Raw genomic sequence first — 26355 nt, forward strand, 5'->3', positions numbered from 1 at the left:
AAACAAACATTCTTTTTATAATGGGAAAAACATCATAACCCTTGCATTAATTTGTTGCCTGGAATACAAATATGACTAAGAGTAAAATGATTTTTTTTAAAGAGAAGAACGGTTTTTCAATGCCAAAAATACAACTTTCAAAAATGTCTAGCATTTCTTAGAGAAATGTTTCGATAAAGAACTTTTAATATCTTCCAAATAAACCCTTCCATGTGCATATATTAGACAACATCTTTCCCTTTTAAATGTACTCTTATGTTACAAACTTGTGAAAAGGTTTTAAAACTCTTCTATTCACTGGGTCAAAGAGGCATGTGTGCACTTTCAAAGGGAAACAGCACATAGTAGCACTCCAGCCGCTGACCTGATTGAGACAGAGAGGTTGAGACACAAAGAACAAAAAGAGTTGATGCATGCTCTCATGAGATCGTGAGCACCAGACTGCAGGTGGGGAGTATGAGGAGCATAAGACCTAATGGCTGATATAAAGGAACAATGGAGACAGTAAGAGGTCATTACTCAGACTGTCATAGCACATACCACCTGCGCTCTCTCCTGCTAATGCTTTAGACAGGCAGAAATAGAGAGACAGACAGAGAGAGAGAGAGAGAGAGAGGGGGGGGGGGGGGGGGGGACTGCTGTTGTGACTGTCAGGCTTCATGTTAAATTAATAAGATATTGATACAATTGATGTGAAAGTAATATAAAATGTTTAATGTACCGAGAACTAAACACCATCAAATTTTAAAAGAAAATCATGACTATCAAAGTTATTACATTGAACTGTTTTCTTTCTCTTTTTTTTCATTTCTAAAAAAACAACAACAACAACAACCCATCAATGCTGTATTTGGTGAAATTGGACCATGAAACAGGAAGGGCATCTGCCTGTAACAAGTGTGATTGAAATTTCTTATGTATTTCTCCTCATATTTTCAATTGTTTTCAAATTTAAACGGAAGAATCTTCAACCATTAATGACAGGTCAGGAAAATGAAATCTCTCAAGTCATTGCCACATATATTTTCAAAGAATAATTACATTATTGGTGGAAAACTATATAGTCCACCACTAGTCTTTTTTATCTAAAGCAATATTAAAGTAAGACTGTATTTCCTGAGAATCAAACCCATGACTTTAACATGTTCAGCACCATGTTGAGTTGCATTTTAAACAACAGTGTGCAATATCTATTTTAAAGTCAGTGCTCTAAAGGTCCAGCTACAGTCTGATTTTGGCTCTTAAGTTTCAAACATGTATTGCAGTCTTCTATATCTCAGCACCAAAGCAGATATGGGTGTCATATGCAGTGAAGTCCAAAGCCCAGCCTGTCTCTGATCACTCGGGGATGTGGTTCCACTCGTAAACGAGTCTTTGAAGTTCTCTATGGTTCCAGAGATTATCATGCAGCTGCTTTGAGTCTGGCCTATCTCTCATGCACTGTTTGTAAACATCACCGCTTGAAGTTAGCAGCAGATCATGATGGCAAGAGCAGAAATATAGGGGTGACAAAGATGTAACACCAACATTCATACATAGATTTGGATTTGTCATTATTTTTATTAAAATAGAGTTTAAACATTTGTCTTGCTTTGTGACAAAGAGGCCTAAACATGTTTGTCATTTTCAGCAGCATATGACAAGCTAATCTTTAGTGAAATGGCTCCTGTCACACAAACACAGAGACTCAATTTTTTTTTTCTGCTAAAAAGCCATTAGCAGATTCATTCCTTGAAATGTTGTAAACACTATTGAACTGTTTATTTACTCTACACTCAAAAAAAAAAAAAAGATTTCAGCCTGTTTTTAAGATTTACGAATTTAAATTGTATTTATAATTCTATCAAAATGAATTGAATAATCCATCCTAATATTATTCATATTTTGGATTAAGAATTTTAAATGAATAAAAAAAACTTAAACTTTAATAAAATATTTCGTATACGAGTTTAATAACACATTGTGGTTAACACTTCACAATAAAGTTAATTGGTTAATAGTCAACTACATTAGTTAACTTTAACTAATAATGAACTGCACTTCTACAGCATCTTTGTTAATGTCAATTTCAACATTTAGTAATACATAATTAATCTGTACAGCTGTATTTTAAACAGCTTTAACGTTAACAAAGATGAATATATACAGTAACAAATGTATTGCTCATGGTGAGTTCATGTTAGTAAATACATTAACAAATGTTAACTAATGAACCTTACCAGATTATGTATAAACCTTAGGAACAAGGGAACATACCATTTCAGTTTGAATTTGTATTTAAATAAAAAAATGAAAATGTGTTTAACATTTATTAATACAAATATTCATACAATTGAAATTTCTAAAGCTTAATTTCTATAGGCAACACTTTCCAATAAGATCTCATTTGTTAACATTAATGAATGCATTAACAAAAATGTACTAACAATAAACAATGTGTTTACTGCATTTAACCTTTCTTAATGTTAGTTAATACAAATGATCATTGTTTATGTTAGTTCACAGTGCATTTACTAATGTTGACAGATACATTGTTTGATTTTAAAAATGTATTAGTGAGTAAGTACTAAGATTAGCATTCACTAAGATTAATAAATGCTGTAGAATTATTGTTGATTGTTAGTTCAAGATAACTAACAAACAAATCCCTATTTGGTAAGTGTTACTTTTTAAGTGTATCTGTTTAAAAGCAGACATTATGCAATTCCGTTTGGTGGAGCTCTGGAGAATAAAAAAAAAATTGTTTCCTAGTTAAATAAGGAATACAATATAAATAAAATATTTAATGCAAATTAGTTCATATTTAATCACAATACATTAAGTGAACATGGGGTGAGCTTTTACTATCGAAAGTGTTTTCTAATATTATTCAAGGAGTTTCATAGATGTATGTAATTTTCATGTAATTTCATGTAATTTCCATAAAATGAATTTATCAGCTTTTTAAGTTTAATTTTTGTATTATTGTGTAAATAATCTGAGCTTGAGTACCATAGAGTGTTTATCAAAGTCTGATCTTTGTATTAAAATACTTCCTAATTTAAAACACAACAATATTATTTTAAAAAGTTACAGATTTCAAAAGTTGCAGCATAACAGGAATGACCCAGGTAACAGTTTATATGTCTTTGACTTGAACTGCATAATAATCATAGGTGCAAAGATGAGAAATTAAAGTTTGTATTTTTTCTCAAGAACAATAACAATGTCTGACTAATGCTTTGTTTGTTTAATTTTTCCATTCAAGCAGACACACCAATCAAACACACAATTATTCACAAACCAAAATCACGACTGATGACTGGTATTACACTAATACATACAGCATTTGCGTAGGCTAAACAGAACATCTGAAAACATAGCTTAAAGGTAATGATACACAGGGCAACTTTTTGAGCAATGTTGCTGGGCAATGTTGCCGTCAACGGTCAACCAGTATTAACCAGATAGAAATGTTTTGCCCATTTTCAATGGGAAAATGCCCAAGCAACAATCGCTCTGCAAGATTGCCCAGCAACATTGCTCAAAAAGTTGCCCTATGTATCATCACCTTTAGTGTGTGTTAGTTCATTCATGTGTGTTTGTCTATTACAAAGTGGCTGTGAGGAGAGATGCTGTCAGCAGCAGGTATTACAGCCTCTCTCACCTGCTCGTATTGCCTGTTCACAGTCTCCTTGCCTTTATATATTTCTGTGTTGTCTTGTTGCTGGTCTGTTGTGCAGTCAGATATTGTATCTGTCTTTTTAATTGTATCTCTTTTTCACTGTCTAATGGAGTATGGAGTGGCTTGAGGTCTGTAGCCTGTCAGGACACCCCTCTCATTCATTCACTCGATTAATTGTTTGTGATTATCCTTGATCCCTTTTTGACAGCGGAATATTCTTCGCTGGATTCTGTCGGCTTATGAAGAGTGTGTTCTCTTTCTCTAAGATGTCTTAAAATCTCTCAGTCACAAATCCCATGATTATATGCTTTTACATCATGTTTTGGACTTGACATGTTATAGAGACATGTTGAACTTTGAGAGGTGGCCTCTGAGTCAAAGCCAAAAAGCTATTTGAATTTTTCTGTTTTTCTGAAATTTCCCAAGTGAGTATTATGATTTGATTATGATTTTTTAAGTTTCCTCATAACAAGAAGTGATTAGTGTCTTTCTCCTGTTGCAGCTGACAATATGTCTGTTCTAGAATAAGTATCACACTGTGATGCCCTCAGTTTTGTTAAAGAGACAGCTTTAATGAACATCAAAAAAACAAATTCAAATATTCCTACCTAAATTCTCATTTGACACATGGTTCATTATTTCTTTTGAGGACAACAGCTAATAACCGATCATGGCTTTAAAACATATTACTTGAATATATGGAAATGTACTCTACACTGATGTCAGTGTATTAAATCAATATGGGTAAAAAATGTACACACAAGTCCACCAGTTAGCTACAATCACTTTACATCTAAAGATATTTAAACAGCTCAAATACTGAATATAAATAACAACACATTTCCATATACTTGCTCTGATTTTCTGGGGAGGTTTGCACCCTGTCTGTTTTTCTGCAGTCCTTCAGTATTCCCCACTGTCGTACCTGAAAGGATGCGACATTCGTTCAGGGTAACTGTTTGAGCTGTAGCTACTGTAGCGATAGCCCTCAAAGTTTTCAGACCTCTCAATTTTAGCTGGGAGCGTGTCCTGGTACGACAGAGCAGATTTGATCACTCCCGAATCCTCTGGAATCTTCAGATCCGAGTAAGAGTTGGGAGAGGACTCTTCCAAGATTGAGTTACAGTTAGACAGGCCTTTCACATCATAGATGTTCTCTCCATACTTGACAACAGATGGCTTGGGGCATGGTTGGTAGGACACTTTTGTGGTTGTGGTTATTATGGTCTGCAGTGCTGCTGGGGTAGCAGGGGCAGGTCCTGTGTACCTACATGGGTAGTCACTGTTGTAGTAGTGGTGGTTGGCATTGGTTGGCAGTTGAGTGTAGTCTCCTCTCTCCCCATAGGCACCTTTACTAAGAATTTGCTTCCAGCCATGATGCTTTCCTGTAGTTTCTGCATAGCTTCGCTCATGGCTGCCTAAAGGACTCGTGCCATGAGACATCCCACTCAGGCTAGGCCCCGATTTATTAGGATCTGTCTCAGTTTGTGGACTAGAAGGATCCTTATAAAGTGTTGTTGGATAAGACCCTGAGCCAAGGTATCCTGGGACTGCAAAGTCATACCCACAAGGAGGGCGAGTCATATACAGACGGTGGTTGGCAGGCTTCTGCAGTGAGCTCGGTGCATCCGCCATGGTTGCTGTTGTGTCATAAGGGAACTTGTAGGGCTCTGGATTCTGGAACGAAGGATAATGTTGGGTCTGTATTGGGAAATTAGACTCTGCAATGATGCTGAAGCGCTCCGGACCCTCCATGGTGAGCTGGTGGATATTTGGGTAGGCCATGTCGTGGTAACGTCCAGGCTGGTGACAGAAAATCAAATGTAAGTTTTTTACAATGTCCCTTCATATGGAAATCTTCCAGAAAGAGTTTAATATCTCTATGCACCATATTCCCTAAAATTATAATTTACATTCTAAAAAATAATGTATTAACAAAACAGTTTGGATCAATCTCTCAAAAAGAGTTATGACAACTTAGAGTGAAATTAAACCAACAAGCTACATTCAAGCTACATTCATCCAACAAGCTACATTGAGTTAGAGGAACTTAATCATTTGTAGCATAAACACAAATTTTAAAGTTGATTATTCAAAAAAATTTAGTTTTAGCCAATTAATCTTATCTATTTAAGTTAAGTTAATCCACAGCTAAAATAACACATGCTAAATGTTACCTTAACCTGTATATTTAATGAGCAAGTAAAATATTACTTGTCACTAGCATTCATTGCTTATAGAATCAATGTAGTGTTTAGCTTGTATGTAATGTTAAGAGTTACCAGTAACTCTTTTAAATGTCAAACATTACAGCATTAAACACTAATAATATAATAATAAATAAAATAACACTTAATTTCAACATTTATTCTCCTTATTGAGTCCTATGCAAAGCATGCTGGCAACAGGAAATCGGAAAAATACATTTCTGAAGTTATCAAAACAATTTCATTAAGTCACTAAGTTGTAGTGACTGAATAATTTAAAAAAAGTAATTTTGAAGTTTAAATTATACACAATATTAAATTATTATGTCAACAGAACTTAATAAAATAATGTTTGCAACTTAAAAGTTTTAAATAAAACAATAAATTAGAATTTGTAACTTGCAACCATGCGTTTATTTAAGGTGTGGTAACAGGTCCCCTGAATTACTTTTTAGTAAGCAGCACATTTATAGCTTCTGTATACAAAAAAATGTAGAGGTTTCTGAACTTTTTTGTTCTTACATATTGTTCTTATATTTTCAAATTCTTATTGTAGAAACTTATAGAAAAAAAACCTATCAATAAGTATTCTATTGCATTCATAATGCTCTATAAAAACCCTTCTAATATGTTGTAACATCTCATGAATAATCGTAACAACAGTTAGAATACATTATAATACTTACCTTCTTGTGGTTATAACTTAGCTATAATGTATTTTAAGTAAGCTAGTTTAAGCTCACTGGTAACCCTCTTACAGTGAAACAATGCAATATGGTTTTGTTGATATTACAATAAAAATGTTCAAAGCAAATGTGTTGTATAACTCATCCATGATATCATATGGCTGTTTAAAGAAAACTTAACTTATGTTACTTTACTCAAAGCAGATAATGTCCAATTATAAATACTATTACCACTATTACTATTATTTTGCATTTGTCACATTACAGTAAAAAGTATGATACTGTGCACTGCATATGTCAATGTCAACATACGATACATATAATAGATTATATGGCAAATAATGCATAACTATGGCAATTATAATCCATTGCATCTTGCAATACAACTACTGTAATTACACAGCAACGAATAATACTCTGTTTATCTATAAGTATATTTTCAGTTTTAAACTATTTGTGTATTTGGGATTAACTTTAAGTGTCACAGATTTTTTGAATATGCGTATTACCTCTGCCTCCACCAGTCTTCTTTTCTGTGAAAAGTGAGGTGAAGACATCCTTCTCTTCACTGCACTTCTTCTTGCCTCTGTTTCCGACTTACTCTCTGGTCTGGGGTGGTCATGTACTCCTTTAGCCTTAAAACAGACATAGAGGGAATTGAACAACTTACAATAATATTCATAAATCATAACTATTTAAATACTTAACTATATTTAAAAAATAATACACAATTCTGTTGAACAATTACATCAATCAGTTCAATTAAAGCTGATGATTGTCATTTGAAAGTATTTATAATAATTTGTAAACAGTAAAATGAGTTGTTTACTTATTTCTACCTGATCTGATTCTTCAAAAAACTTTTGGTGGTATACTGTAAATATTCAAGTTTATTCAGTCGTACGCAATTATATATTTTGACTTTGTAATAAGATAAATTAGATGTCATTTCTACAATTTCATTTGCAAATTTAATAATCATTTTGTTAAACAATTGTACTGTCTCTTTTAAGCAATTAAAGTTATCACTGGTATATTTTTTCCGAAATACACCAAACCAATATCTAAACTATAATAATAATAATAATAATAATAATAATAATAATAATAATAATAATAATAATAATAATAATAATAATAAATGTCTTCACAGTCAAACTCACCTGGAAAAAAATGGCTTTCCCATCTACTCTCCAAAAATTAGTTACTGGATAGCCACTGTGACCTCGGCACGGAATCAACTCGAGAGCTGAGTTACAGTTCAGACAAAGCTTTTCTGCAAAGGTACATTACGAATACATAGTTTTACTGAGACTTTTACAAAAAGACCATCAACCCATTATAATGAGCTATTTTGAAGAAATTCTCATGTGTAGCTTTTTCTATTGGACATGATTCATAAGTTAGCGTAAACAAGAGGCTATTTGACTCAGCAAAAGAGTCAAGGTGATGAGTGAGAGGGCCAGTCTCTTAAGCTTTCAGAACAGGTTAATTTAGCATGCAATGTGAGTCTAATGAAGTGGAAGGGCTATCAACAAAGGTCACTGCGCTAAAGGCACTGCGCTAAATGTTCCTAAAAAAACGTTCACAGCCTAATGCCGCAATAAGATAATTATATATAGTTACAGTTGTTAATATGTTTCCATAAAAACATATACCAAAAGCCTAGAAAAAAGAAAGAAAAAAAACTAGAAAAAAATATTCTTGATAAGAATGCGATAATTTGCTGTTCAGATCTTTCAAAGGTATTTCAAACTACGCGCTACAACAAGCCTGTTTTGTAAAATATGTCTGTTCTTTCTTATCAGATTCGTTCCTGACACGACTAACTCGTTTGGTAGATGCTGCTTGTTTGTGGGGGGGGAGTTCATGAACCTACTCTGCTGTTTCTGCCGTGCTTTGTCACAGATGGCCGGTCTCAGCTGAAGTTTGGACCCGTCTGGGAGAGAGCAGTTTCGTGAACACACCACCACACCAAGACAGGACTTCTTCAGGATCTGACAGTTATGATTGTTAGTGTTCCTCATGGCCCATCCGCTCAGGTGTCTTTGCGCGTTCTTATCTTCACTGCTGTAGATATAACGCACATATCCATCTGTCCACTCCTGGAACGCATCATACTGCTTCGTGTCCTGGAAAAATAACAATAAATATTTTTTTAACAAAGGCCTATTATTTCTATTATTTAACAAAGGCCTATTATTATTTATCATATTTAGTTAGCGAGAGGACATTTAACGTATTTCCGAGTAGGCCTATATATTGGACCGACACAGAAACTAGGCTATCAATATTTCCTTTTGTAGCCTACTTAAACATTGAGATAAAAAATGAAAGAAAATGTAGGCTATTCCATTCCGCCCTGCCTACAAATGCATAAAATGTTAAAAATGTACCTGTGGAAGCTTGGGGTCGTTTATATCCCATGTTAACTTCATCCCGAATGAACACACGCAATCTGAGCTGTCAAACTGATCTGAGGATTTGGACATGATGTGAGTCAACTCCGGATCATATCAACCAGAAGGATCAAAAACCAGCTTCGAAACAAAATTAAGCTCGGAGTTTAGATCAGTTTACAAAATGGATCATACATCACGTCCTTTAGACCTTTACTTCCAGAAAGCGTCCTTTTTTTCTCCTGTAAAATCCACGTGAGTCCGTCCAGGTGCACTTCAAATAGGTAATGGTCTCAGGTAAATGTTGCTGTGTCTATGTAAAGAAGGAGGCTGGGCTTACACACACGAGAGAGACACACACTCACTACATCAAATACTGCGTGCTTTCACTTTACATGATCCGTGCGTTTCACCTCCACTAACGAGTCATTTCGCAACAAGACCAACGAAAGCTCAATATTTGACTACGGGGGAGAAATGGCACAGCTTGTGTTAAATACATTTTCCTTACACATCCCAGATTTTATCTCTGCGTTTACAGTTTAAAGGGGAAAATGACAGCCTCTTTTAAACGTGAACCCGACGGTGTGGTATTTCACGCGTAGTCAGCGAAATTTATGCAAGCGACGTTCACTGGGACTGATCCGAGGCTGATGGTCACAGAACAGGACTGGTCCAGTTGGTGAGGTAATGTGATCTACTGCAGGTCATTAGCTGTTGTGTGTAAACGAAAATTCGCACTGCTGACACAACACGGACCGGTCGTTAACACAACAAACACAACGCAGCTCATAAACACGCACCTTTTCTATGTATCCATTGGCGATCACTGATGTCATTGAAATATAAGTGATTTTCAAATGATACATAACCCTGGACACGAACTTTAAATGAATGTAGCTACTTTTTTTCTGTTAGTAAATAATAATAATAATAATAATAATAAAAGTAGCCTAGCTAATCAGACTTAATTACATTATTCTTGTAATCAAGTAGCCTAATCTACTAGTGCCACTCCTCTAGGCACATCAATAATCTATTTTTAAATATTCCAAAATATAAACTGAACTGTAAAATATTATCACATTGAACTCGCAACTTATAGCAAGCGAGTCTTCTGCTAAAACACACATCTGACTAATAATGACATACAAAAAAGAAACCATTGGCTATATTTATTTTAGTTAAACCTTTTCCACTCCATGGGCCAAATGTACAGTAGGCTAACCGTCCTTTTTTAAAAGTTGTGCTTTTAAAATAGCCTAGCATTTATTAACAGTGCAAGTGTATAAATTAATAACTTTTAAAGACCACCGGCAATATGTTATTTTTCAGTTGAAATCGTCATTTTGTAGAGAATAAGGTTATGAGCTATTACAAATTGTCCTAATTCTTCACCAACAAGAATTAGATTTTCTTAAGGTAATTATAATAGTCAATCATTCATGCATAATAATAATAAGGCATGGTCTTTTACATTAAATTCAAATTCGCCAAAATATTAGCGGGAAACTCGATCATCACTCACAAGTAGGCTATCCATTACGCATTCGTGATTGTACGTACATGTAAAAAGCATATCTATAAAACTATTGCAGCCTATCTTTTGCTTATTATTTTATTATTGCTTTGTTAATTCTGTCTTGCATTACTATTTTGTCATTCTTAGGAGAACAGCGCAACAGTAGGCCTATATACTATATACAGTAGGCCTATGATATATATATCATATCATTGCTGTTTTATTGATTCTTTTGTCATCACTGGCTGCAAAATAAAAAAACAAATACATTTAAAACAGCTTATATAATCTATCTATCGATCAATCGATCTATCGATCTATCTATCTATCAATCAATCAATCAATCAATCAATCAATCAATCTATCTATCTATCTATCTATCTATCTATCTATCTATCTATCTATCTATCTATCTATCTATCTATCTATCTATCTATCTATCTATCTATCAGTGTTTCTGTCATACATTTTCATATGAAGACAAATAGTATAGTAAATCAACATTGGTAATTCTATAACAAGTTACATTTTACCCTTAGGCTTCATAATTTGATCTTAATTTCAATTTATGATATAAGCCTACTTATACAAGTCCATATAGCCTGCAAAGTGCAAATGACGGGAATTCACGGATCCTTTGGTGAAGACTTGGCTAATGGATATGATTATGTCACCGTGTAGTTGACTTATGATTTTCTGTAAAGGTGTGGTCAGCTGGACAACTCACTAAACTAAGATTCGTTATTATTAGACCTAAATAAATCAAATCACTGTATGTAAAAAAGAAAAAAAGAAAGAAAGAAAAAAAGGGGGGGGGGGGGGATACTTTTTTCACGCGTTTACGTTAAATCAGAACTGTGAATGATTACATTATAAATAAATAAACAAATAAATAAATAAATAAACTGTCCGTGTCCTAATGCATGCAGAGAAATGCAGGCAGTGGTTAGTGAAGCGCCCCTCGGTGTCTGTCACAAATGGTTCAAAATTCACTTTTATACTCGCAAAAGTCATATAGTAGGCCTACATGCAAAAGTTTACGTGTGTTGTTCTGCAGGTTGGCACAAAATATTTAAATATCTAACATTTAAATTTTCGCTGACAGGTAGCCTACATTATAAGTACATTATTAGCATATATTAGTGCAAAAACTACACGTATAGTTACATTTTCACAGATCAAGCAACGTGCTACTTAATATTCATAAGGCAACCCTTTAGACATGTCGAAAAGACAGCCCCCAGCCCCCACGCTCCAATGTTTTAATGCAATGTTTTATTGCACAAACATTGTCTGTAGAGTGTTTCAGTAAATATTTATAGCCTACTGTCATAAATAAATAGTTGGTAACTGAGAGTTCACGCCTGCTGAGTTTATAAATCATCCATAGAGCCTAATTAAAAGCCACGTGTGTTTAATTAGACAGTCTACAATCCGAGGAACTCGCCTGCCTGTGCATCATGAGTGTGAGTCTATTTTTTTTAAAGATAGGCTATATCCTCTTTAGAGCTGCACATAGGCTACTAATAAAATCACGATTGATTATGTAAGCCTATTATTAGTCGCTATATGCACTCCTCTAATTTTAATTTATTTGAAGCACAACCAATTAACCCTATTGAGTTTGTTATTGTTGTTTTTATAGTATCTATTCCATACATTCATCCAGTGCTTCTCTTATTTGTACAGTTTACGAGTAGATTCCATGATGCCTTTGTCCAAAATAACGTTAACATGGCTATTATGATACTTACTGAAGAAAAATCTTCCGTATCCTTGACCGATCGACTGGACGAAGTTGTTATCAAGGCAGGTTTTGAATTAGCTTTTTCTTAGTTTTCAAATCTGTTTTGCTATTTTGTAAAATTCTCCACTGCAAAAGTGGACATTTCTTACCGATGTAAATTATTATTACTCTTCTTTAGGAGCTGCATAAAAACGAACATAAGAATGTTTCTTTAATATTACAAGCAATTGAACATCTGTTCAGTAAGGATAAGGACAGCATCCAGAAACTTGTTCATCACGGCTTGGTTGTGAAGATAAGCATTTAATTCAATTCAGATTAACATTAGACCTCTAAATTACTGGTCAGTATCCCATGATAATTTATCATCTGCTCGCTTTTTTACATGTTGAATTGGTTCGAGTTGGCGTCAGAGTATATTAAAGAACAGCATAAACCACACAGGGACGCCATGAAACTCATTGAAGTTTTCTACGAGGTTGCAATGGTAATGCATTTTCTGTCTCTAACTCCTCGTTATTCTATTTTTATATAATATATTTATTTAATATATTTTAAATCATCCAGGCTAGACACTAATTTTAAACACTTTTTTTTACAGAGTCTGTGTCAGATCACCATTGCAGGTGACCCATTCAAATATTTAATAGCCTATTATTTTTTGTTGTGTTAATTGTAATAATAATTCTATTAAATTAATTCGGTGTTGTTGGAAGGCAGCAATAAGATCCTGGATATATTTCTTCTGCGGTTTGGAGCTGTAGTTTTGGATTATGAAGTGCCTTTCTGTCTACGTCTAGAGGTAATTATCATGAAGCTATTGCAAATGATGACTGGCTAAAACATTTAAATGCTGTAAAATAATTTGACATTATTTTTACTCAGGCCATCAGAACCATCAACTCTATGTTGGACAGCAGTCCCAAAGACATACGGAAGAAACTCTGCCAGTCAGATGACCATACGGGGCTCTTGTAAGTCGTCAACCTGCACGCATTGCCATTAAATAGAGGGTATAGTTGTTGTTACACACCCACCTAAACTTCACGCTCCCATCCAATTACAAGCAAATTGAGAGCACTCGCGACATGTTCTCTATAATACAAATAGTTCTAGTTATTATTCTAAGCTCTACATAGCATAATTTTAAAATAAAATAATGACGTTGGAGCGCTAATGTAACTCATGTGCATGTTGAAAGGCTGCGCTCTAGTGGACAACAAATTGCTCTACACTACAACAACACAAAAAATGAGCTAATTTCTTTGCAAACACTTGCCTTTTCATCGCTTACAGAGAAGACTTGGCAAAAACGCTGACAGACATTGGTGGTAAGTCATCAATTTGTTAAAGTAATAATAATAAAAAACATTGTGGAACTTGAGCACTTGTACATCAATGTTCACATTGCATTATCTAATGTTGTCACCAGATTATGAAATGCAGGTGGCCATCTCTGAAGCACTCTGCAGGATGACACCAAAGAAACTAAGAGAAGACTTTGCTGGCAAATGGTTCAGTTTCAGAAGCTTTGCTTCAGATTTTACTTCAATTCGTGACAAAGATTTTGAAACTGTATGTTTAGGCACATTTTTTTCCTTTTTTTTTTTTTTTTACTGCTCAAAGTACTAGAACCACTAAGCACAGTATGTTGCAGGTATCGAAGTTCTTTTGTATTTTATTTAAAGGACTGTAGGACATTTCTGAATGAACTCAATAGTTATTTTGGGAACTCAAGAAGGTATATTTGAATTTGTACTTTTTTAAATTTATTATTATTATGTTGACTTTATCCAGTCACCTGTATCCATACAGTTTTGACATGTTTTCATGATTATGTTGCTCTGTCTTAGAGTCTTCTCATTCCCTTGTATTCAGGCATTTCTTGATTCAGCTGAGGTAAGCATGAATTGTTTCCCTTTTTTACTTTCAGAATTTACATACATCTCAAATTTTCTCCCACCACCCAGTATTTGAATGAGCTTCTTTTATTATTTTTTAGCTCTTCAAGCCTGAAGATGAGTTTCTGAAAGAGTTTTGGGTAGATTTCAACATTGGAACATCCACTATTAGTTTCTTTGTAAATGACCCACAGGTCTGTCCAAAAATGCTAGTGCAGAAAGGTTTTTAATACATCAGGAGTGCAACTAAACTGAGCTTTCATTTGTGGTAGAACACACTGTGGGAGCTAATTCACTTGCCTAAAGATGTTGTCAGCATGTATGAACTTCAAGGTGGGTTTAATAACAACCACAAGCGTTTCTTATATTCATAAAATGATCGTGGCTTTCTTTATTAAAACTAAACGCATACCTGAAGCAGACTAATGTGGTTGGAATTGCTTTTAAATCCCACAAATATTTGGTGCTCAGATCATTAATCCCATGTCTTAAAATTACCTTTTCTCTCTTACTGCTTTAGAGTGTGATGATCAGAAGATATTGGCTGTTCACATGAGCACCCCAATCTCTCATGGAGAGATCACTGGCAAAATAGTCAAAATCATCTTTAGTTCAGAGCACAACATCCAAACAGCCCTGACAAGAGTGTTTGCAGAGAAGCCACAGCCTGCCTCAGCCTCAAAGGTATTTGCATATTATTCAGTACTGTTCTCAAAGAATCAAATGTGTAAATATGCTTCACACATATACCAGGCAGTTGTTATAAATGTATGTTTATTTTTTAGGACATTTTGCAGTCAGGGGATGCTGTGACCACGGCAGAAGGCACAACGCATCTTACACTCTCATATGCAGTGTTAAATATAATTTACATTGTTCCAGATTTATAAATATGAAATGTCATCCTCTACAGGACCCCAGCATGAACAAACAGTGAAGCTGCAAAAAATTTCCAGGCATGTTGTTCTAACTATTTATGTAAAGCCCTGTGTTTGCATTGAAAGAGCAGAAGGCATCTTGATTTCTGCAATTGATTTTCAGTAGACAAATTAGTATCTGATTTCAGAGAAAGTTTGTCTCATGAAGATATTTTTCTTCCCTAGTCCACCTGCTGGAGAAACTAAAGGCATCCATCAGGTAGGCTAACTATATAATTCAGACAGATAAAATTAAGGTTGTCACATATGTGTATGGTTGAATGGGCACCCAGTTTGGCAACTGACTTTATTTTTTTATGTTTTATTTTTTTATTTATATATATATATATTTTTTTTAGCTTTCCCTTCTTTTGAGTGGACCAAGCAGATATTCAATATCAAAGTAAGCCTGTTTATTCCTGGATAAATGCACCCTCTGATAGAGAGAACAGTGGATTTATACTTTTCTTTCTTTGGTGAGTGAAGAGTCAAAGGAACCCCAGGCCAAGACATCTTTCACTTTAAGGATCATTCAGATACAGAGGTGTGTGTGTGTGTGTATACACTCACCTAAAGGATTATTAGGAACACCATACTAATACTGTGTTTGACCCCCGTTCGCCTTCAGAACTGCCTTAATTCTACGTGGCATTGTTTCAACAAGGTGCTGAAAGCATTCTTTAGAAATGTTGGCCCATTTTGATAGGATAGCATCTTGCAGTTGCTGAAGATTTGTGGGATGCACATCCAGGGCACGAAGCTCCCGTTCCACCACATCCCAAAGATGCTCTATTGGGTTGAGATCTGGTGTCTGTGGGGGCCATTTTAGTACAGTGAACTCATTGTCATGTTCAAGAAACCAATTTGAAATGATTCGAGCTTTGTGACATGGTGCATTATCCTGCAGGAAGTAGCCATCAGAGGATGGGTACATGGTGGCCATAAAGGGATGGACATGGTCAGAAACAATGCTCAGGTAGGCCGTGGCATTTAAACAATGCCCAATTGGCACTAAGGGGCCTAAAGTGTGCCAAGAAAACATCCCCCACACCATTACACCAGCACCACCAGCCTGCACAGTGGTAATAAGGCATGATGGATCCATGTTCTCATTCTGTTTACGCCAAATTCTGACTCTACCATCTGAATGTCTCAACAGAAATCGAGAATAAATCAGACCAGGCAACATTTTTCCAGTCTTCAACTGTCCAATTTTGGTGAGCTCTTGCAAATTGTGTAGCCTCTTTTTCCTATTTGTAGTGGAGATGAGTGGTACCCGGTGGGGTCTTCTGCTGTTGTAGCCCATCCGCCTCAAGTTTGTGCGTGTTGTGGATGCACAAATGTTTTGCTGCATACCTTGGTTGTAACGAGTGGTTATTTCAGTCAAAGTTGCTCTTTTATCAGCTTGAATCAGTCGGCCCATTCTCCTCTGACCTCTAGCATCAACAAGGCATTTTCGCCCACAGGACTGCCGCATGCTGGATGTTTTTCCCTTTTCACACCATTGTTTGTAAACCCTAGAAATGGTTGTGCGTGAAAATCCCAGTAACTGAGCAGATTGTGAAATACTCAGACCGGCCCGTCTGGCACCAACAACCATGCCACTCTCAAAATTGCTTAAATACACTTTCTTTCCCATTCTGACATTCAGTTTCGAGTTCAGGAGATTGTCTTGACCAGGACCACACCCCTAAATGCATTGAAGCAACTGCCATGTGATTGGTTGATTAGATAATTGCATTAATGAGAAATTGAACAGGTGTTCCTAATAATCCTTTATGTGAGTGTGTGTATATATATATATATATATATATATATATATATATATATATATATATATATATATTTATTCTGGTTTAACCTACATTGAGGACCCAAAGTCTTGTATTGTGGTGTGTATTCAGGTTTCAGCCCACGCCATTTACATTATGAGGACATGCCGATGTCCTCATAATTCAAAATCGCTAAATAAACATCTTAAAAAAATTTTTTTATTACATTTAAAAATGCAGAACGTTTTCTTATATTTTCATAATGAACTCATAACAAGCTCAGTGCAGACTCATTTTTCATCAGTTCTTTTTTGTGAACTGGAGTGTACAAAGGATTGTGGGTGATTGAAGGACGCAAAGGATGCACTTGATGCATCCTTCAAAATCAGCTGAATGAAGGATGTGAAATGAAAGCTGCCTTCCAAAGATTCAAATTTAGACAGCCTTTGACCGTGCTTGATGACATGGCAGGCTAGACATGCAGCCTTATAGGGCATTGCCTTCTGTTTGAGAAGCACCCATATATGTCTCAAGACCTAGATTAACTGGTGCAGGATAGTGGCCCTCCAGGAGCAAGTTTGAACACTCCTATTGAACACGGCTATGGAATGTCCTCATAATAAGTGTACAAAAATGTACAGCCATGTCCAAAAGTATTGGTAGTGACACATTTTGTTTTGCAAAGTTTTCTGATTCAGTTGTTGTAGCGTTGATTCACGCTGTTTCTAGATTACAGTGCAGAGTGATCAGATACATTATAAATTATTGAAAAAAGTTTCATTGGCCAAATATTTTTACTTTATCACAAAGGGCAATTTTTGTTTTATCATCATCTTTTCTCTAATCATATCATCAGCACATGGGAAAAGTGTGAACAAGTACTAGTCAGGTGAAATCACTATCATTCCAATTGGATTATAAGAGCAGACCAATTGCTATAAAATGTGTGTTCTTGTGTTAGCAATGGCTACCTCCAAAGAAATGTGTGCAGCATCATCAATTTTGCATGAAAATGGCCTCACATGCAAGGAATTTGCTGCAAAGAATATTGCACCTAAAAGAACCATTTATCGAATCAAGAACTTCCAAGGAGAGAGAGACAACTATGAAATTGTGTGACCACTAGTGTAAAGCTTGCTTAATATTGTCAGTAGGTGGGTGTTGGTTCATCTCACGCACGGTGAGGCAAAGACTTTTGGACATTGGCCTGGTGTCAAAATGTATAGCAAAGAAGTCACTTCTCTCCTAGAAAAACATTAAGGACAGACTGAAATTCTGCATGAAGTACAATGATTGGACCGCAGAAGACTGGTGCAAAGTTATTTTCTCTGATGAAGCCCCCTTATGACTGTTTGGGACATCTGGAAAATCTATTACAAGAAAAGGTGAACACCATCATGAGTCCTGTGCATGCCAACAGTGAAGGATCTTAAAACCATCCGTGTGTGGAATTGCTTTTTATCCAAGGGATGAATTTTTAGTTATGATCTTTGCATTTTCCAGCATGATGGAGCACCATGTCACGAGGCAAGAGTGATAATAAAGTGGCTTGTAGATCATTACATACATTTTATTTTTTATCTGTGACCAGGCAACTTCCTGGATCTTAATTCCATAGAGAACCTGTGGTCAATCCTTAAAAGGCGAGTGGACAAACAGAAGAACGGGCCGTATTCACTAAACATCTTAAGTCTTAATGTAACTCCTAATTTGCCGATTTAGGAGAAAATTTTTAAAAATAATGGGCGTGTCAGAGCAAAAATGTAGGAGTCATAAAATTAGGACTAAGAATTTTTCACAAAGCATTTTAGTGCTAAAACTAGCTCCTAAAACTGTGTCCTGTAAAACTGTACCTAAATCACTAAGACAAAATCACAAACAATCCTAATGTCTGTTGCTGGCAATCCACCCAAGACACTGTACACCATTGAGGCAATAGAGCCTTGGGTGCCAAACCTTTTCTTCATAATTGCAAAAAATATTACGATTTATAGATTTTTAATCTACCATAGAACGGCAAAAAATAAATCTTTAATAAATATAAAATAATGTCCGATTGCAGTCGTTTTCACGACATCACACTTACAAATGATTGAATAGAGTAAAAAAATGTAATAAGCGTATTTGGCGTGCTGCCTAAGGGAATCGAGGGCTCCGAGCTTGGAAATTAGCCCAAACCCAGAGTTGTCCCCCGTATCCTCAGCCGAGAGTGAGGAACGGGGTGGCTGAGGGATGCAGAAAACTGTCGAGGTAACTAGGTGAGTCGGCTCTCGTGTGTGTGTGTGTGTGTGTGTGTGTGTGTGTGTGTGTGTGTGTGTGTGTTTAGATAGACTGTTTGAACGTGCTCCTCCCGAACTTTGTTTATAAAACATAATTTGTCTCTTGAATTCTGCAATCTCTTGAAATGCAGACATGACTGACAATTAGCTGAACATATACTGGTTTAATTAGTGACACTTAGCCTACATTTTCAAACCTTATTTGAATATGGCGACATATTTATTTTTAAACCTTTTATTTGAATTTTACAATATTTCTATGATAAAATCACTGACTGAGATCTCTCCCCTTTCAGCCAAACACTGTGTGCATAGTTAGTGTTGACATCCATAGCAATGAGGTCAACCCCGCTCTTACTCTTAGCTTAAGACTTTTCTCTATTCCTTAGTAAAAAGTAAAAGTTGGTCTCCGGAGCTTTGTGAATAGATTTTAAGAGAACTCTTAAATAGGAACTTTTACTGCCATTTAGGAGAACTCTTATTGGTAAGATAAAATGTTTTGGAATACGGCCCCTGATCGCCATCAGTCAGGATTTGGCACAGAAACTGTTAACCAGCATGCCAAGGCAAATTGCAGAGGTTATGAAGAAGGGTCAACACAGTAAATACTGACTCTTTGCATATTAAAGGTTTTTGCCAACAAAAGCCTTTAAAACTTATAAAATGCTTGTTTTCTAGTATACAATAGAAACGTGAAAAAATAATCCACAAATACTGATACGTTTTGCTACACGGCTGTAGTGTGTCTGTGTTCTGGTACTTTACTAGGTTGTGCTGATGGACTTCTGGGTCTGTTCTCCAAAGTTTTTATGCTTTGTTTCATGAAACATTAATTTAATCATTTGGTAATGTTACCTAACATTTGGTAGAAAAAAAAGCAAAAGAAAAAAAAAAGCAGTTGTTGTCACAATGTGCTCTTCTGATTAGCTGAACAAGAAACTGTAATTTTGCACTGAACAGCTTCAAGTACATTTTGGATGCTAACTGACAATAAAAATTACCGGAATAATGTCTAAGGGCCACATGATGAAGAATGGATGTAGTTTTCTGGCATGTGAGTAGGTGTGTATATGGCTGCCCCAGGTGATCCTTGAGGTGTCTCAATGTCTGAGTGACACTTTTGACACAGAACGATCAGGGAAGTCACATGACAAGAAGCCAAAGACTATAACGTTCATGGCTGCTTTACAGAGGTACCAGGTCAGTGGAGTGCAGTCACACATATCAGATCCCACTGTCCAGTTTTTGACTCTTAATATTAATTTCTTGACCAAATCTTGGGCTTCTGGGTCAGTTTGTTCATTTTATTGTTTATCTTGATCTGGCCAGTGCCTTAATGTCTATAAATTGTCACTCAAATGACTGTTGAAAATGAAAATATTATGTTCTACCCCGATGGATTCATTTTCTAAATTTTAAAATGTAAGAATAGTTGAGATTTTGGCCTTTCTGTTTAGGTTGAACGTGCCAAGACTATATTGTTCTGTCAGACACCATCTCCTAATGGGTAAGTGACATCTTTGTATGGTCTGATGATGCTTGTCTAATATTGAAATCAGCAGATGAAATGCAGCAGTGTGACTGTTTGTCAAAATGCACTGTTGAACATTTGCCATAGTCTCACTAAAACATGCTTTGTTCTTCATCAGGTCTAAAAAGTCCCTCCCTGACACTCAGGGTAGAACTCCTGTGAAGGTTAGCCAGAATGTGTAAAGTCCCAATTATTTGTGTAAATTGGTAATTTTATACATGTTATGCATTTGGTGCATTTAAGAATGTCCTAGTTTGCCTAATCTAGCTTTCTAATAAACCTGGCATTGTAAACTGAATATTGTTGGCTATCTGACACATTTACGCCCCTCTGTTGGAAGCAGCTTTGGACAAGTGTCTACAAAATCTATAAATGTATAAATTAAATGTAAAATGGTTGATTGCAGAAGAAAATAAGGATGATGCATTCAGATGAAGGGTTTCTCCGCAAGGACAATCCACATGCTGACTACAGCAGGAGAAAGCCCAGACCTAAGGGGAAACTCAGAGGTGTCATTCCGCAGGACTAGGGGAGAGCGGGGCACAACCTTACGCTTTTTGACTTTCTCAGTTTGTGTAAATCTACTTAGGGTTCAGAGTATTTATTTCCCCCCCACATTAATTTCACACGTCTAGTACAATTGTGGTTTTGTTTTATTAACACAGTGTATACTTTTATCTTGATATACCCCGAATGAATGGAAGTGAAATGTGACAAGGTGGGGCATGTGAGGGGCTCATTGTAACATGACCATACAACAGCTTAAAATCTGATTTAAACAAAAAAATATACAAAACAAACTAAAATATTGTCTCAATAAAATACAATTATTAACTTTTTCATATACAATAATGGCATTTTTAATAATTAAAAATAAAATAAAAATGTTCAAAACATAATATTAATAATTTCTGATCATTGGCTCTGTCTTTATTCACCCTTTTCTCATGTTTTCTCAATAGAATTCATAAAAGTATTGAATAGAATAGCATGGTTCTAGGGACACATTGTAATGCAGTGTTACAACATGCCCCACCTGCGCAACTGGGATTTTAACCCTGCTAGTGTCTTCTGCTAAGTTAGCAAAGCACTAAATAACCATATCAACTGTTAAATAACATATTGGAGATTAAAATAATGTCAGATTTGTCTAATTTAAAATTATCACCAAAAATAGAAATGAAAAATTAACATAAGAAAATTCCGTTCAGGATGTTCAGTGATATCTTCCAAATATTTCTCTCTCTCCAATTTTTTTCTCTATATAGTGTTGATATGGCAATGAGTAAATGCACTAAGTTTCATCATCCTAGCATGTGTGGAAGTATTTATAACAAGGGTGTTACAACTAGCCCCGCGTTAGGTTGTACCCTGCTCTCCCCTACATCACTTTATAAATCCTTCAGATATGCTGCAACCTAACTATTTTTTTTTACTCTTGCATAGTTCTTCCTCTTTCCTCACCCAGCAGTAATGAGGAGGAATTCTCCAAGGTAGAAAGTAATTTTTCAGAAGATTTGCGGTATAAACAAAATAGCCACAATTATACAGGGCATCAAAATGTCTTTAATTCTTTTTTTTTTTCTTTCTTTCTAGTATTCAACACCCAAACAAAGACATCAAGTGGCAAGTGAAGACTGGCAGTCTCAAGTCATACTAGGGAGATCACTGAACAAAGATTTGTCATTACTTAAAGAGACCACTGCTGATTCAGGTCAGTATGATTGCATCAGAAGATGGCATATTCTGATCTAAATGTCCTGACATTGTGGTTTCTTTTCAAGGTTTTCAAAACAAGACTGTTTCTGAAACCAGTTTACAAGCAGAGGAACTGGATAATCGTATTGAAGAGGTACAACTTGATTTCAGTATGTTGAGCTTTTAATGTATATTTATCTTTAACTAACTAAATAAATACTGTCTTAGGAGCACTGTTTGGATAAAGAAACACCACTTCCCCTAAGAACTGAAGCACTTGAATCATCAGGTGACTACTTAACCCCCCACACTCAGACACACTTTTTGACATAAGTTGTCCAAAAATAAAATCCCTAAAAAGACTTCAGAAATTGGTAACAATGTTAGTGGTAATAGAGGAAACATGTGCCATACAGAGCTGTATGTGAAAGGGGACAAGCAGCTGCCCAGACAACCAACATTCCAACCTAGAAGACTTTTCCTGTCTAGCCCACTAGAGGATGCTGCAGGTAAATGAGTTCAGTCTTGAACATATTACAGAGGAACAGTTACATTTATGCTGAGCCCATATTATGAATATCTTGACCCTTGAGCTTTCCAACACGTATGAGAGTATTGAGTCAAGTCAAATTCTTGAGTTTTTTTTATTAAAAACTAGACTTTTACATTTTATGAAAAGTATGGTGGTGAAGAGTAGTACCTCAGAAAGCTACACATGATATCATTCATGTCACACATTTAGTTATGCATTTGGCCAACATTTATCCAAATCAACTTAAACTGCATTCATGGTATATATTTGATTAGGTCATGCATTCTCCTGGGGTTCAAAGCCATGACATTGACATTGTTAGCCAGAGAGCTACAGGAATGCTGCACGTACTGAGATACACATACTGTAAAAGTTGGTAACAATTTATTTCGATAGTTTTTTACTGCATGTCAACTACCAGTCATTAGAGCATTAGAAGACTGCTTGCTTAAAATCTGCTAATACTTTATTCTGATGTCCCAACAGACATTGTACAGACTATAAGCAACTTTGCTAATAGTGTATTGAAAGTTGACATGTAGTTGCAGAGTTAGCCATTCTACTAACTATATCAAAATAATGCAACCTAAAGCATTCAGGGTTTATTCCAATCACTAGTGATGCCTAACTTAATCTGTTAATATTTTGTTACTGTGGCTAGTAGTTTTTTTGTGGCTCATTTACACTCTAGTGTTTGCTCTGGTTTTTCTGTTTGAAAGGATGAAAAACAGCCATTGTGTGCTGCTGCTCACTGCCAAACAAAGAGAGTGACCTGAATGCCAAATGTACACTTTTGTGTGTGTGTGTGTCTGTCTGTGTGTGTGTGTGTTAGAGCGAATAACTGAAGTGTTGATGGAAGATGAGGAGTCAGAGGAAGAGTTGGGTGCTGGTGTCAGAACTGCATTTAATGGCTTTAAGACTCAGTTGAGAGCACACTTTTCTGTAAGTACAAAAACTCTAGCCTTTCTACTTCCAACTACTTTGTTAGCATTAGTCCCATACTAATTTTCTTTGTGATACAGAGAAGGTATAAGAAGATTGAAGCCAGATCACTGCAATCTTTAACAGACTGTCAGAGAAATGTGACCTCTCTCTTGGGAACTGTACACAATCAAAGGTACAGAGCGCAAAACACAGCATTAGAATTCAGTAGGTTCTTTATCCTTTTCTGACCATAAACCATGTAAATGTATAAATAATCTAAAATAGTCTAAAAATATCATCACCAGTTAAGCTGACTAAAATTACACTGCTCACTTTTAATCTAAATGGTTATTATAGCTGAAGTACAGAAAATGAACCATGCTGCTCTGCTTGTAGGTTGGTGCATCTGGAGCAGTTCCAAAACTCGGTGGTGCAGCAGTTGGAATGTTTGGAGAAGGACTGTCTGTCTCTCAAATCCATCGAGAAGGAGACTGTGGTCAGTCTCAGTTTCTCAATACAATGCACACATTTTCATATTAAGTAGATTATTTCCAAACGCAAACTGAAATGTTTATAAATTCAGCAAAAAAAGTAACATCCTCCCAGTTTCAACTTCTTTTTTCCCCCCAGCAAATTTCTTGACCTGTAAATATTTGTATTAACATAAAGATTCAACAACCGAGACACAAACTAGACGAGTTTCACAGACACTTGACGAACTGAAATGGAATGAGTTACCACTCCTCGACTTGTCCTGGGGGGTTATAAGGTTACATCTGGTTTGGCACTGCAAGGATGATCGGCTGTCCGTCCAGTCTCCCTTTAACACTGACTTAGGCGTCTTACATTACGGAAATTGCATTTTATTTCTCTGGCCACATCTGCCAACCTCATGCTTTCCTGCAGCAGGACTATGGCATTTTTTACACAGGTGAATGGGGACCCTGGGCATCTTTCTTCAACTTCTAATTCTCTACTGCCTGTACACGGTTAGTGTCTTGAGGACTGTTCCACAGGTGCATATGCAGTAAATGTTTGTTTCATTGAACAAGCATGAAAAACATTGTTTAAACCTTTTCCAATAAAGATCTGTAAAGCTTATTTGGATTTTACTAAATTAAAAAATACAGTATCCTGAAAAAGGGATGTTTCTTTTTTGCTCAGTTTATAGTCTCCTGAACAAAGCATATTTATAGCAGAAGTCTGTTGTTTAAGTGCTGTTCTGTCATATGCTCTTTTTCATGTCTTAGAATTTCTGGCAGTCAGAGTCTGACACTGTTCGGGCATTCTGTGATGAACAGCAGAAGAGGTAGAAAAGCATACGCCTGGTTTATTATGTGTAGTTTATTAGGCATGACGAGCATGCTGTTTTTGTCTGTAACCTCCCCCTCCCCCTCCAATACAAGATCTTAAAAGACCTTCTGATCCCCCGTGGCAGGTTGGATTCTCTCCTAGTCCCTCATGTGGGTGCTGAAGCATCATTTAGTCAATCAAAGAGAAGAGAGGCCAAAATTACTGTGGTAAGTGGTTTGTTCATTATAGCTTTTGTTTGCCAGCATTATGTATAGACTTTTTACGGGGCAAGAATAGAAACTTATATTTATAATGTTAGCATGTACAATTAATAAATTGGCATGCAATTAACTACTACTCAGACACCATAAGTCATTTGAATTTTCATCTTCTCCAGCCAACCTCTCCTCGAGGACAATCATCCATGGTTGCCCTATCAGAGACCACCACTGCAGATCCCTCGTAGGGCTTTACACTAATGCTTTTTCTTTCATATGCCTTTTTTGTCTGTCTGAATTGTCTACTCCTAATTAAAACAATTGAATTGTCAATGTAAGTGTAATATATCATATTAAACATCACAAAAATTTGATAGTTCAAGTGTTTTATTAGTGTGTTAGTATGAAGACAATCATTAAGTTTTCATATGGGCTCTATAAAAAATAAAAATAAAGATTGGCGGTTGGGGATACAGGTTTGCAAATTTGAAATTTGACAATTAACATTTAGCAGATAAACACAGTTAAAGGGATAGTTCACCCAAAAATGAAAATTCTCTCAGTATTTACTCACCCTCATGTTGTTCCAACCCTGTAAGACCTTCGTTCATCTTCGGAACACAAATTAAGATATTTTTGATTAAATCCGAGAGCTGGATCACTCCTCCATAGGCTTCTAAGGGATTGACACTTGCCAGCCTCGAAAAGTTATTAAAGCTATCGTTAAAATAGTCCAAGTGACTACAGTGGCTCAATCTTAAGTTTATCAAATGACGAGAATACTTTTTGTGCGCAAAAAAAACAAAAATAACGACTTTATTTCAACTATTCATTTCCTTCTCTGTGGGCCCAGAGTCAGTTCACTACGTCACAGTTCGTGTACGTCACACGCATCACACACATAACCAGCATCGCCCAATAGTGAGCCTACGTGTGACGTAGCACTACGCAATCACACTACGTTAACTGACTAGAGGCCCACAGAGAAGGAAATGAATAGTTGAAATAAAGTCGTTATTTTTGTTTGTTTTTGCACACAAAACGTATTCTCGTCACTTGATAAAC

At 35.8% G+C, this 26355-nt stretch overlaps 2 protein-coding genes across 4 annotated transcripts; one reads left to right on the forward strand and one right to left on the reverse strand.

Moving 5' to 3' along the window:
* Positions 1 to 4215: 4215 nt before the first annotated feature.
* Positions 4216 to 11572, reverse strand: gcm2 (glial cells missing transcription factor 2). 3 transcript variants are annotated; one of them, XM_077244314.1, is made up of 6 exons: positions 11520 to 11572; positions 8954 to 9269; positions 8437 to 8689; positions 7721 to 7833; positions 7067 to 7192; positions 4216 to 5467 (listed from the first exon to the last, which is right to left on the reverse strand). In XM_077244314.1, exons 2-6 carry the CDS (start codon positions 9047 to 9049, stop codon positions 4568 to 4570), a joined length of 1488 nt encoding a protein of 495 aa, XP_077100429.1. In that variant the 5' UTR covers positions 9050 to 9269; positions 11520 to 11572; the 3' UTR covers positions 4216 to 4567. The 3 variants fall into 3 exon arrangements, with proteins under 3 accessions (XP_077100429.1, XP_077100431.1, XP_077100430.1); XM_077244316.1 differs by lacking the exon at positions 11520 to 11572 and having other exon boundaries at positions 8954 to 9033; positions 9152 to 9603; XM_077244315.1 differs by lacking the exon at positions 11520 to 11572 and having other exon boundaries at positions 8954 to 9628.
* Positions 11323 to 25666, forward strand: sycp2l (synaptonemal complex protein 2-like). Its single transcript, XM_077244313.1, has 33 exons — positions 11323 to 11944; positions 12168 to 12287; positions 12404 to 12520; positions 12611 to 12712; positions 12827 to 12851; positions 12942 to 13027; positions 13111 to 13199; positions 13522 to 13556; positions 13658 to 13800; positions 13914 to 13966; positions 14079 to 14124; positions 14228 to 14320; positions 14399 to 14459; positions 14647 to 14810; positions 14912 to 14951; positions 15040 to 15082; positions 15230 to 15263; positions 15403 to 15446; positions 15530 to 15587; positions 20552 to 20601; positions 20744 to 20789; positions 21032 to 21134; positions 22072 to 22118; positions 22222 to 22339; positions 22410 to 22477; positions 22552 to 22612; positions 22740 to 22832; positions 23688 to 23797; positions 23878 to 23972; positions 24176 to 24275; positions 25030 to 25088; positions 25218 to 25299; positions 25470 to 25666. Exons 1-33 carry the CDS (start codon positions 11939 to 11941, stop codon positions 25536 to 25538), a joined length of 2460 nt encoding a protein of 819 aa, XP_077100428.1. The 5' UTR covers positions 11323 to 11938; the 3' UTR covers positions 25539 to 25666.
* The last annotated feature ends 689 nt before the right edge of the window (positions 25667 to 26355 follow it).

This window comes from Siphateles boraxobius, unplaced genomic scaffold, assembly GCF_051911475.1.
Source record: "Siphateles boraxobius isolate OS27281-9 unplaced genomic scaffold, OSU_SipBor_1 26, whole genome shotgun sequence".
NCBI classification, from domain to species: Eukaryota; Metazoa; Chordata; class Actinopteri; order Cypriniformes; family Leuciscidae; genus Siphateles; species Siphateles boraxobius.

Excerpts from the sequence above, each read along its gene's own strand:
- sycp2l (XM_077244313.1), top strand. Across the intron at positions 21,135-22,071 it reads ACCTAAGGGGAAACTCAGAG|TTCTTCCTCTTTCCTCACCC; the intron begins GTGTCATTCCGC and ends ACTCTTGCATAG. Across the intron at positions 22,340-22,409 it reads AGAGACCACTGCTGATTCAG|GTTTTCAAAACAAGACTGTT; the intron begins GTCAGTATGATT and ends TTTCTTTTCAAG.
- gcm2 (XM_077244314.1), bottom strand. The coding sequence starts at position 9,049 with ATGTCCAAATCCTCAGATCAGTTTGACAGCTCAGATTGCGTGTGTTCA. Across the intron at positions 7,834-8,436 it reads AGCACGGCAGAAACAGCAGA|AAAAGCTTTGTCTGAACTGT; the intron begins GTAGGTTCATGA and ends GTACCTTTGCAG. Across the intron at positions 5,468-7,066 it reads GAAGACTGGTGGAGGCAGAG|CCTGGACGTTACCACGACAT; the intron begins GTAATACGCATA and ends TTCTGTCACCAG.